General features: G+C 40.0%; 1 protein-coding gene across 1 annotated transcript; it reads left to right on the top strand.

Annotated features, from left to right (window-relative positions):
- Positions 1–1965: 1965 nt before the first annotated feature.
- LOC307101201 (peptidyl-prolyl cis-trans isomerase A-like) lies at positions 1966–2523 on the top strand (the record flags this gene model as incomplete). The annotated part of the gene is made up of 1 exon (XM_079773916.1): positions 1966–2523. One exon carries the CDS (start codon positions 1966–1968, stop codon positions 2458–2460), a length of 495 nt encoding a protein of 164 aa, XP_079630042.1. The 3' UTR covers positions 2461–2523.
- Between the last annotated feature and the right edge of the window lie 10748 nt (positions 2524–13271).

The raw sequence follows: 13271 nt of genomic DNA, 5'->3' as shown, positions 1-13271 counted from the left end.
ATCTGAAATGTCCTTCAAACATCTTTCAGTTTCTGCCCTTCACATCTTCAAAATGTAGCTTAATACTCTCTTTTAATGAGCTTTTTTCTAAACCATCATCTTTATAATTGATCCCTTATTCTGCATAATCAAATGTGGCTTGTACCCTGCTTTCATTAATGTGCTTAAACTTGCTAATGCTCCTAAATTATTTTTATATTTCCTGAATAGATTTTAGATTTCCAAATAGCTTACAGATTTTTAGGCTCCTCAAAATCAAGCAATGACTTATATTTCTTTTGTTCTCCACATAGCACATAATCTGGACCTATGCAAGTAGCTGAGACCTTATACCTTATCTAGCCTCTGAAATCCTTACCTGGTTATTCTAAAAATTTGCTATTAGCATCACCTGCAGAGGGTTGGAAGCTCAGAATGCCCTGGCTTCACACCATACCAGTTAGATCAGAATCTGAGGGTGGGATTTAAGTGTGAGTGCTATTTAAAATTCTCCAACCTGCAGCTAAGTTTGAGAATCAGTAACCTAACCCACCTCCATGCACTCATCTCAGCTGATTATCTTATTTCATGAGAACACACTCTTGGAACAGAGGAGGGGGATGGGAGGGGTGGGAGGGACTGGATGAAAGAAGGTGAAGGGATTAACCATAACCCATAGACACAGATCAGGGTGGTGATGACCAAGGGAAAAGATGGGGGGCTGGAGGGAGGTGGGCAAAGAAGGGGGGGTGGGGACATTTGTAATAGAGTCAATAAAAATGAAGTTTTAAAAATGCTCTTTCTGCCCGGCTGGTGTGGTTCAATGGTTGAGTGTCTACCCAGGAACCAAAAGATCGCTGCTTGAGCCCTAGAGGGCTTGGCTCAGTGGACAGAGCATCGGCCCACAGACTGCAGGGTCCCGGGTTTGATTCTGGTCAAGGGCACATACCTCGGTTGCAGGTTCCCCGGCCCTGGTTGGGATGCATGCAGGAGGCAACCAGTCGATGTGTCTCTCTCACATTGATGTTTCTCTCTCTCTCCCTCTCCCTTCCACTCTCTCTAAAAAATCAATGGGAAAATATCCTCGGGTGAGGATTGATAAAAAACAAAACAAATAAAAAAAGAAATCATTGCTTGATTCCCGGTCCAGCCACATGCCGGGGTGTGGGCTAGATCCCCAGTAGGGGGCCTGCAGGAGGCAGCCGGTAGATGATGTTTCTTTCCCATTGATGTTTTTATCTCTCTATCCCTCTCCCTTCCTCTCACTCTAAAAATCAATTAAAAAAACATATTTTAGAAATGCTCTTTCTACCAGTGTCAACAGAGTCCCTCCTGAATTTGCACCCACCTTCTCCTGCTTTGCACCCCTTGTGGCTAACACAGAGTTCCCCTTGCTCCCACAGGCTTCCTTCCAGTAGCCACATTTTCTTTGCTCTCCTTCCCTGAAAACCTCCTCAAAAGGCTTTGCTACACAGATGGTTGTCATTTTTTTACCTCCAAGTTTCTCTTCAACCAACTTATATCTGGCTTTCATTCCCATCAGGCCTCCAAAAATGTTCTTGTCATGTAGCCAGACCCCAGGGCCAGTCTTCTGCCTTCTACCTCTCAGCTGCACGAGCACTCTTGGCTCCAACCCTCTTTTCTTGATTCCCAGGATACCACATTGCTGCTCCTTCTCTCCCTCTATTGCCTTATCCCCTTGTATTGCCCCTTCACTGCCTGACTTCAAGGTAGCCGTTTCAAAGTAGCAGCTTCCCAGGGCGTCGTCCTAAGCCCTCTGTTTTCTCCACCCATTTCCGTGGATAACTTGTATATAAAGATGATTTCAAATAGTAAGTAGTTGAACTTTTTTTTTTTTTTACCTTACTAGATAATGTTTATTTCCAGTGATACCAGTAAAGACTATAACCTACATGTCAAACTCACTTTAAGACTATAAAGTGGGCTTTGCAGATGCGGCCGCCCCGAAGCCGCCCGTGACCAGCCATGGTGAACCCCACCGTGTTCTTCGCCATCGCCATCGATGGCGAGCCCTTGGGCCGCGTCTCCTTCGAGCTGTTTGCAGACAAAGTTCCAAAGACAGCAAACAACTTCTGTGCTCTGAGCACTGGAGAGAAAGGATTTGGTTATAAAGGTTCCTGCTTTCACAGCATTATTCCAGGATTTATGTGCCAGGGTGAAGACTTCACACACCATAATGGCACAGGCGGCAAGTCCATCTATGGGCAGAAATTTGAGGATGCGAACTTCACCCTGAAACATACAGATCCTGGCATCTTGTCCATGGCAAATGCTGGGCCTAACACAAATGCTTCCCCGTTTTTCATCTGCACTGTCAAGACTGAGTGGTTGGATGGCAAGCATGTGGTCTTCCGCCAGGTGAAAGAAGGCATGGATATTGTGACGGCCATGGAGCGCTCTGGGTCCAGGAATGGCAAGACCAGCAAGAAGGTCACCATTGCTGACTGTGGACAACTCTAATAAATTTGACTTGTGTTTTATCTTAACCACCAGACCATTCCTTCTGTAGCTCAGGAGAGCACTCCTTCACCCTGATTTGCTTGGGATGTTCTATAATCTTTGTGCTCTTGCCACAGTTCATTGGGTTCCATAATTTCCTTACCCTTTCCCAGTCTAAATGGATTGCAGAGTTAAGTTTATGATTATGAAATAAAAACTAAACAGTTGTCTGTAAAAAAACAAAGATTATAAAGTGAAGGGGAATGAGTTTAAGTAGCAAATCATCTTGAAAACCATAAAACACCCTTTACACATCTCTCTTCTTTCCCTAAATTTCTTCAGATCACAGCTATCTTCCCTCTTTCCCAAGTTCCCCATCAACTGCTAGGTCTCCCCCTTTCTTTAGATTTTCCCCTAAACATACTCTCCAGCTTCCTGTCTCCATTGTCCCCACATCCCCTCACCTCCAGTGGAAACTCATCTTGCTGATAATACACCCTGTATGGAAATAGCTAGTATTGAGAAGTTATAATTCACCTACAGGAAAGTCTTCAAAATAGGCAATACATATATTGCAAGGAAACCTTAGAAAATTTACTTGATATAGAAGGAGGACTCTGGGGAAGAAAGAGATGGGGCAATAAAGTAGTATAAAAATGTATATATATTATCCTACCTAATAATAGACAAATATGCAAATTGACTGTACCTTCGCTATGCCCACGATTGGCCAGGAGGCATGGGGGGGCGGGACTCGGGGGGGCCAGGGTAGCTGATTGGGCCGGCAGGACGCTGAGCTGCGTCGCCAGCAGCGGCACGAGCTCAGCGTCTGCACCATGGCTGTGCTGCGGCACAGAAGGGGCCTCTGGGGCAGCGAGCTGACGGCGGACCATCAAAAGCGTGGGAGCTGGGTGCCTGTCCACTCAGGCAGCAGGCCTTTCAGAAGCCTCCGCCACGCCGGAGGCTTCAGAAAGGCCTGGTGCACCAGTGAACAGGGACCCAGCTCCCCGTGATCAAAAGCAAAAGCGTGGGAGCTGGGTGCCAGTCCACTCAGGCACCAGGCCTTTCAGAAGCCTCCGCGGCGCCGGAGGCTTCTGAAAGGCCTGGTGCACCAGCGGACAGGGACCCAGCTCCCCGTGATCAAAAGCAAAAGCGTGGGAGCTGGGTGCCTGTCCGCTCAGGCACCAGGCCTTTCAGAAGCCTCCGGCGTGGCGGAGGCTTCTGAAAGGCCTGGTGCACCAGCGGACAGGCACCCAGCTCCCCGAGGTCAAAAGCAAAAGCGTGGGAGCTGGATGTCTTTCCGCTCAGGCACCAGGCCTTTCAGAAGCCTCCGGCGCCTGGTGCACCAGCGGACAGGCACCCAGCTCCCCCGTGATCAAAGCGAAAGCGTGTAGGGGACCCTACACGTGCATGATTCAATCATGCACTGGGCCTCTAGTATATATATAAAAGGCTAATGTGCTAAGTGTTTGTCCAGGTAATGACGTCACGTAGCAACACCCAGCTTCCTCTCCCTAGTGACTAGCCTCCTTGAAGTTTCTTCAGTCCAGGAACACGACTTGCTTTATAGCCAGGTGCAGACATTTCACACTTTAACCAAATGTCTGTGAAGTGTTTTCCCGTGCCTCATCTCATTTGATCCTTACAGAAGTCTTGGAGTAGGTAGATAGGAGACTGGGTGGAATCCTATTTTCTTTTCATTAGCCAGAAAATGGAGATTTAGAAAGCTTAGAAACTTGACCTGACTGAAAAGAAGTAAGAAATGGTAGACCTTGAAAATGACTTCAGGTTTTCTCACTGTGCAGAATATAGTCAAACACTGCTGCAGTTAAATATTTTACCCCTTGTTCTCCCTGCGTGATTTACAATAATAATCTGCTTCATTTGATATTTATTGCTGTGTTGCTGACAATTACCTGAAAGAGGAAGTTGAAGTGCTTCACTGGGTTGGAAAAAGTTAAGTTAAATCAGAAAGCAGGTCTAATTAAGCAAGTTTATTCTATATCTATAAAAGGCTAAGTCGACTCGTGCATGCATGATACATATAAAACTCTTGCTGGCGCCAATTGCATGCGTGTGTTTCAATCTGTCATTGTCGATCATGAATATGGTTGACACTTCTATTATAGAGAAAGGGCGAATAGTGATATTAAAATATTTCTTCTAATTAATTTCATTTCAATGTGCATGAATTCATGCACTGGGCCACTAGTTTAAATAATAAAGTCTGTCTCAAATATGCTTTTATTATGTAAGTGTCTAGAATAATTCACATTTAGAAATGTTGGTATACTTTAAAAACTAGGGAGTCACAAAAGCACCTAGACATCAAAGCTGTCATCTCAACCACCAACTTATTTAAAATATTTAATAGGACTAAGCATTGTCAATATATAAATATTGACAGAATAGATATGCTACGATAAATCTATTATTCTCTAGTAGTTCTGTTAGTCTTTTTTAACGGTGACATAATAATAAGGCCTAATATGATATAATGTAGCTAATAAATCTATTAGTATCTATAGTTATGTCTATCTATAATAGTAAAAGTGTAATATGCTAATTAGACTGGACTTCCTTCCTTCCGGACAAAGCCGCAGCAGACAGGGGCCACGGCAGAGGCGGCAGAGGCCCCTGGCCGTGGCAACGGTGGGCGGGGGCTGAGGTAGAGGTGGCCGCGGCAGCAGCAGGGACTAAGGCCCTTGCACAAATTTCGTGCATTGGGCCTCTAGTTAGATTATAATAAAGCTCCCAGAAATATACTGTTTCAGAAGGACAGGAAATAAGACAATACAGAAGTCAATAACAATGAGTAACCAATTTTTATTATTATCCCTACTAGAGGCCCGGTGCACAAAAATTCATGCACTCGGGAGTGGGGGGGGGGGTCCCTCAGCCTGGCCTGAGCCCTCTCACAGTCTGGGAGCCCTCAAAGTATGTCCAACTGATGGCTTGTACTATGTCCAAGGTATGTCTAAGCTGCAGTCTGGCCTCCCTCTGCGGGAGGTGACTGGCGGGCCAATCAGGGGATGGTGTGGGCAGCAAGCAGCCAGCCCCGCCCCCCATTGTGCCACTGCGGCCGGTGGCCTCCCTCTATAGGAGGCGACCCAGCCGGGCCGATCTGGGGACAGCAAGCGGCCGGCCCCACTCCAAATCGCCCCACCGCCGCCACGGCCTGTGGCCTCCCTTTGCAGGAGGTGATTGAGTGGGCAATCAGGGGATGGTACTGGCCCCCCTCGCCTTGCCACTGGTTGCCACCATCCCCCTACCCCATCGCTGTCTCCTACCTCTGCCCGCTGGCACACGCCTTGGCTGGCCTGGCACCACCTGCTCTTGGCCCCACCCCCTGCTGACCATTCATTCCGCTGTTCAGTCGATTTGCATATTACGCTTTTATATATGGGATTGCTATATTTTTGCTTTGTTTTTCAGTCTTCAATGGTCATCTCTTCAGCATCACAAACTCTATCTGCTGATAAACTATAAATGGGGCAGGTAAATATGACATAAATTCTTAGTTTCTTGAGAATGAAACAGTACCTGCTTTAGACATTTATGTAACAACTTTTAATAATTCAGCCCTTGCATTTGTGGAGGCTTATATACTGTATTCTTGAATATTTACATGTTAAAAATTAAGCTAACATTGTTAAATAACTATGTGCATTATCCTCCTACATTGAAAAATTACATTTACAATGACAAAAATAGAAGTGTGAAGAGCTGTTGTTTTTATATAACTCCAACTCAGAAAATGTAAAGGATGATTGATTTTAATTATGGTTGGCATGTCTGGCCTTCTGTTAATAGACAGGTGATGTTTGGGTAGTATAAAAATAAATGCAATTAATAAGTTATTATATACTTACTCTGTAATAATTGTTTTTCTTGTTTTCATTTTAGAAAAATAGTTATGATCAATATTTTCATTTAATATATGTTGACAGTTTGTCAAATTAGACATTTTGTGATTCATTGAAACTTTTTGATAGTTTTTAAAATTAATTTGAATGGGGCAAAGCTTCACTCTGCTGTAGCAATAATATCTATATTTTTAATTGATTTTTTTATTGATTAAGGTATTACATATGTGTCCATATAATATCTATATTTTTAATAGAACTCTTAAAGCAATACTTAGATTTGATAAGGAGTCATGAATTTTAATGTCATCTTCAAGTGCTGTAATGGGTTTTTATATGATAAATTATTGGTATCCCATAAGATTTTACAAAATACTTAAAATTGCATTGCAATTATTTATACTGCAATTTATCCTGACTGTTAAAGCAACATTTAAATCTGGATAGTAATAAAAAGAATTAACTGATGTTCTATCTAGACTTACATATTCAATAGTTATATGAATTACATAATAAAAATTGTTCTTCAGCTACCATGTGCAACTGTGGTGATTATCATTATCAGCTACTCAGTGAGTATTTCTAAAACCACAAATGAAACACACACACAAAGCAAAAAAGTGTACACTAGTCACTACTGGGAAACAATATTGTGTCATGTAAGAAACTATGGCATTGCCCTGGTTTCAGACTTGCCTTGTAGATATTTGATGCAACAACAAATAGCCCTATTTCTAAACAAAGAAGTATATTTCTAGGACATAAGAAACAAAGTCAAATCTCTATTTTGTTAGCGTTATATGGTAGAAGGCAAATGTGGATATTTTGAAATGTCCCAAATATTTGAGATAATGGATTAAAAATACTTATCTACTCACCAATAAAATTTTTAAGTGTCTATAAACTATTATTAATTTTTAAATTTTTATAAGATTTTATTTGAGCCAAACTGCTGATATATGCTAGGGAGTAAGTTCTCAAATGATCTGCAGTGTAACAGTACTGCAGCTTTTTTTAATCATCTGATAAAGTACCTTCCAATGAGGTTGGAGAGTGTCTTTTATTTGATGTTCGTTCAAAAAAAAAAAAATATCCAGGTGGCAGTCAATAATCTTTACAGCCTTTGTCTCCTGGGAGATCGTTTACAACTTGGCATTTTCTTGAAGTGACTCTATCAAACCTTGACAATAGTGTAAGATTTCTTCTTTCAATAATGTCAGCTCGTAAGTTCCTTCATCTATGTCCAGCTTAAATGCACTGTGATGCATGAAGGAATGCAAAAACCGAAAATGGGGCGCCAGGGAGTAGGGAAGAACCAAGGGGCCATCTTGGGTTTCCCATAACCCTATTTGTTTAATTTCCAACCATTGTTTACCTACACAATGTACCCTACAAGGTTTCGTCACTTATTTTACCATGCTTCCCATGCAGTTTCAAATCTTTCAAGGGGTCCCAGGAACCATTCTGAAACACCACAAAATTTTTCCTACATATATTGAGGTTTTAACCCTTTAAACCTCAGTCCAATGAAAACTAAGAAGTAATCAATTACCATTCTTTAGCTTGGATATTTTATAAAGACATTTTATAACCTCTAGAAACATTTTTCATAGACATAAAAGTCAATTATTAACATGGATTTACTTGGTAAAACCCAGGCAAAATAAAGACAGGTCTGTTTTACTTAAACCAACAAACTTAAGCTAACTTTTATTTATTGAGGATTAATCTTAGACAATGTGAACTTGAAAAGCATTTTAATTAGTTTTTACATTTCTGAGAATTTTAGAATATCCAATCCTCACAAGCACTTGTCTTTAAGTTAATTTTAAGAATACCATTTGGTGGTAAAAAAATTATCTTATATTTACAACCATAAAGGGGTGGCAAAAGTAGGTTTACAGTTGTGAGTACCTGAAACAGTTTATTCTTATATTATTGTTTATTAATTATTGTATTATTTTCCATATGAACAACTGTAAAGCGAATTTTGCTTATCCCTGTACATATATAGACATGCACAGACAGACAAAACACAGAGACCCTTTAGCCATGAGAAAAACTCACTAGTTTATAAAAGAACAATCGAATCCAAATTTTGCCCTGGAAGCATTTAAAATTTATTTATTTATTTTTATTTATTTTTTATTTTTTTTTGTCTTTTTTTTTTTTATTGAGGTATTATATGTGTACATATCTTACCATTACCCCCCGCATTTAAAATTTATGTCACGTTCCAAATGAACTCCCAACTTTTAAAATAAGGAGAGCCATTTTTAATTCCTCAAAGAATTGGGTTGACACCTAAATGACATCACAGGTTGATCCATTTACATAAATATCCATATCCAAATCCTGTTTTGGAAGCACTGAGAGACAACTTTAGAGCCAGCTTTTACTAAGCGTGCATGCTAAAATTAGGGGTAGGGGACGACGCTCCAATCACCGAACCACACTGGCCACAGCCCCACAAACATTCTTCTCTTTTCTTACCAGACGCTGACACAACCATGACACTTTCCAAGGAACAGGCCCCACTCTTGGGATGCACCCATTTCAGGGCACCCTGCCTTTCTCCCTGGAGTTCCTGCTGGCTTCTCTGGGATCTGCTTCATTACCAAACTGGACGACTCCCAGCACCCATCTCCACAACTCCAACTCCAAATTCTGGAATCTGAACGGCTCTCTTCACCGCATTGGCTATTCGGGTCGGATAAGCAAGTGTCCTTTTTCCTTTGGAACTAATGAGAGTTCAGTCTCTCATTTAACCAGCAAAGATTTTCTTCAGACTCTCAGTAAGCAATCCAATTAAAAGCCAAAATTAAAAGCAGCAACCCATTTATTTCCTCCTGGATTATCTCAACCCTTATCCACCTGGAGGATTTTCTATCTAAGAACAGCTCAAATAAAGTCATGGCCTGCTATTTAAAGCAAGGAGGCCTGGGATTCTGAGAGAGACACACCCAAGTCACCAGATGTGGAGCAAGGAGCTGAGCTGGTGGGCCCTTGCTTGTACCTAGCATCGGGGCTGGGTCCACAGGGTGGTCGTGGGTGGGCTTCTTCAGAGTCCTGTCGACTATGCCAAGTAAATGTTGACATAAGAAATGTCCAAACCTATAGCGGATTTTTATAAGAGTTTATTTGAGCCAAACTGATGACATATGCTGGGGAGCAAGATCTCAAATGCTCCCCATAAATTATTGATGTTAATTTGTAATTAAATTATACTTTTTAGAACAACTTTACTCAAAATAGGCTAAAATATGCATAATGGTCTAATTTTATGACTCAAAAATATATTCAACAGTCATTTTCAATACAAGGTAAATTCATAAATATTACAAAGGCAATATTTTGATTTAATTAAGAGTGGTGTGTGGCATATTAAGAAATAATTATATTCAGGAAGTAGTATTTATATCTCAACAATTATGTGGTAAAATCTGAATAAAAGCAAGATATGTATGCATTTTTAACATTTTCATTTTTATGTTATTGTGGGTAAAACTTAACATGAGATTTACCCCTTTTACAGATTTTTAAGTGTACAATACAATAATGTTGACCATAAACACCATGTTGTACAGCAGATCTCTAGAATTTATTAATGTTGCATAACTTAAACTTTATACACATTGTTTGGCAACTCCCCCTTTCTCCTGCCTCCTGCCCCTGGCATTCACTGCTCTGCTCTCTGCTTTTGTAAGTTTGATAATTTTAGGCACCTCTCATAAGTGGAATCACACAGCATGTGACTGGCTTACTTCACTTAGCATAATGTCTTCAAAGTTCCTCCATGTTGTCACATATTGCAGGATTCCTTCTTTTTTTAAGGCTCAGTAATATTACACTGTATGTATATACCACATTTTCTTCATTTTATTTTATTTTTATTTATTTATTTATTTTTTTGGTCCCCCCCCCCCATTTTATTTTATTTTTTGTTCTTCTCTTGTCCTGTCTCTATTCCATAATCATGTACACTTTGGGGTTTATTGCTTTAATCTAGATCTGCACTCTCAAACTTAAGGTGGAGATTCTCAAAATGTTGGCCTCATGCTGTCCTAGATGCCAAGAGGCACTTTACTTATGTAATTGTTTCCTTAATCCTTGAATTATTGCCCTCTAGTCCTGGTGTTCAGCGTCAGATTATGCCACATTTTCTTTATCAATTTATCCATTCATGTACAAAATACTATGCATGACTTTTAAATGAACCACATGTAAACATGTGAGATATGGCAATCTATTTTATTACAAACTTGTCAGATCTCTTTTATTGCTTTATTCATATCTACTCATACTAGAACACTTACTTTTGGAATTTTTAAAATTAGAAGTTGGAATGAGGGAGTTAGTTGAGTTTTAAGGATCCTTAGCCCCTTATCTTATTTAACACACTTAGACCAAAACTTAGTGGAACAAAATGCCTTCTGGTTTTTGAAGACCAAAAGAGCCACCAATTTATAGAGCAAAAACAGACTCTGTCCCTGAACCACCAACTGTATTCAGTAACCTAATGAATATTAAATACCCCCTATATACCAGGCTCTGTTCTAGACATGGCTACAACAGTGACCGAAACAGAGCCTTGCCTTCAAGGGACTTACATGCTAGTAGTGGGATGGACGTGAGTAGGGACACAGATAAAAAAACAAATACAAAATTATATAGATTGTATCATATGTGAGATAAGCCCTATGAACAAAATAAGTCAGGATAGAGGAATAGGGAGTGCTGAGCTAAGGTTGAAGTTTTAACAGGATTGTCACAGAAGACTTCACTGAGAAACTGATAGTTGAGTCATGAAGGAGATAAGTATTAAAATACACACAAACACTTTCTAAATTTTTTTTGAAATAATTTTAGATTTACAGAAAAGTTACAAGTACTTTTACCCCTAAACCAGTAAGTAGTTGACCTGATATTCATCACTTGCAAATACTTGGGAGTATATTCTTTACAAACACAGTTATTCTCCTATATAATCACAGGATAGCCATCAAAACCAGGAAATCACCATTCCTACATTACTATTGTCAAATCCACATCAAGTTGACAGACCTCAATCAAGTTTCTTCATTTGTCCCAATATGTCCTTTGTTGCCAATGGATCTAGTTCAGAAACACGAGTTACAGTTAGTCGCCAGGTCATTTTCATCTCAGTCTGAAATAACCATCAGTTTATCATTGAATTTTAGGACCTTGACACTTATTATTCTGGACCACTTCCTTATTTGGGTGCACAAGATACCCAGTCCCATCTTGTACTTTGTGGATCCTATGCTTCAAATCAGTCATTTCTTCAAGGAGTCCTTCCCCCTTTTTGAGGGGAAACAGATGTCTGAGCCCTGGTCTGCTGGGTGCTTGGAGTGCTCGTTGTTACTGGAGACGGGGATGAGATTGAGGGTGGTCACTGCTGCAAGGCCCTATCAGTGGTTAGAGGTAGGGAATATATGTACACATACACATGCATACATGCATAATATACATTTACAACTGCATTGATGTCTACATATATCTACAGATATTAAAATTTATGAGGTTACATTGATACCTTCGATTCCAATCAAGCAACAGAGAATTCAATCTCGTTTTCTCCCTTTTCATATGTATTTGGTCAGTTTACTGCAGCCCCTCTCCAGTGCGGAAGCTTCCCATCCCCGCCTCATGCTCAGGCTTTGGTTCCCTGCACTGGGCTACGCACCCCCACTGCTACGCATCTTCCTCACTCAGGCAACCTAGCGCCGACTTCTGGATGGTCAGCCTTTGTTCTGATCGGTGGTTACACCCTGGCTCTTTATTATAGAGATGATGTGTGCATGTATTATCAATATCCTTTAACACACAATTTTAAAACTTATTTAAAAAATCAAAATAAGCCCTAGCCAGTTTTGCTCAGTGGTTAGAGCATCAGCCTCTTTCAGTCCCCAGCAGGGGGCATGCAGGAGTCAGCCGATCAATGATTCTCATCATTGATGTTTCTATCTCTGTCTCCCTCTCTGAAATCAATAAAAATATCAAAATAATAAATATAATTTAGTGTTACGGCAATGATAGAGCTTTAAAAACAAATAGTATTACACAAATACTATGAGATATATAGTTGACCATTGAACGTTTTTAAGTAGATAATACAGAAACATAAAATTCAAAAGGTGGAAAAAGGCATATATACTGTCTAATCTGTTTGCCCTATTTCCTGGACACTTACTTTACTTATTCAGAAGCAATTCCTACTTGTATTAGCAGTTTTTAAAAAAATGAGAACTTCTAGAAATATGCTACCTATATACAGCATATAAATACAAGCATAGTAATAAATACAGAGATAATTATAATTATCGTTTTTCCCCTAATGGTAACATGCTATGTAATAAAACATTTTTTCCTCCTACCAGTACTTCTGAATAAGTCTTGACTCTGATTGCCATAGCAGCATTTGGAGAGCTTCCCGGTTTATTTTAACAGCTTCATAACATTTCATTGTTTGTCTATATCAGCATTGACTTAGTTTTCTATTACAGTTGCAATTAATATCTTTTTATTTTTGTAGTTTTGTGCATGTATCTATCTACAGTACCTATTCCTAAAAATAGAAATGGTGGGTCAAAGGACAGAAGCATGTTTTCATATGTGTCTTGGCCTTCCTTATGTATTCTTTCGAAAAGTTTCTATTTAGGTCCATTGCCCATTTTTTGATTGGGTTGTTTATCTTCCTTTTGTTAAGTTGTATGAGTTCCCTGTAAATGTTGGAGATTAAACACTTATCGGAGATACCATTGGCAAATATGTTCTCCCATGCAGTGGGCTTTCTTGTTGTTTTGTTGATGGTTTCTTTTGCTGTGCAGAAGCATTTTATTTTGATGTAGTCCCATTTGTTTATTTTCTCTTTAGTTTCCATTGCCCTAGGAGCTTTATCAGTGAAGGTATTGCTTCAGCATATATCAGATTTTGCAGCCTGTG

This window comes from Cnephaeus nilssonii, assembly GCF_951640355.1.
Source record: "Cnephaeus nilssonii genome assembly, chromosome: 1".
NCBI lineage: Eukaryota > Metazoa > Chordata > Mammalia > Chiroptera > Vespertilionidae > Cnephaeus > Cnephaeus nilssonii.
Note: the sequence above shows the minus strand (reverse complement) of the source record. Positions and strands in the feature narration are given on the sequence as shown.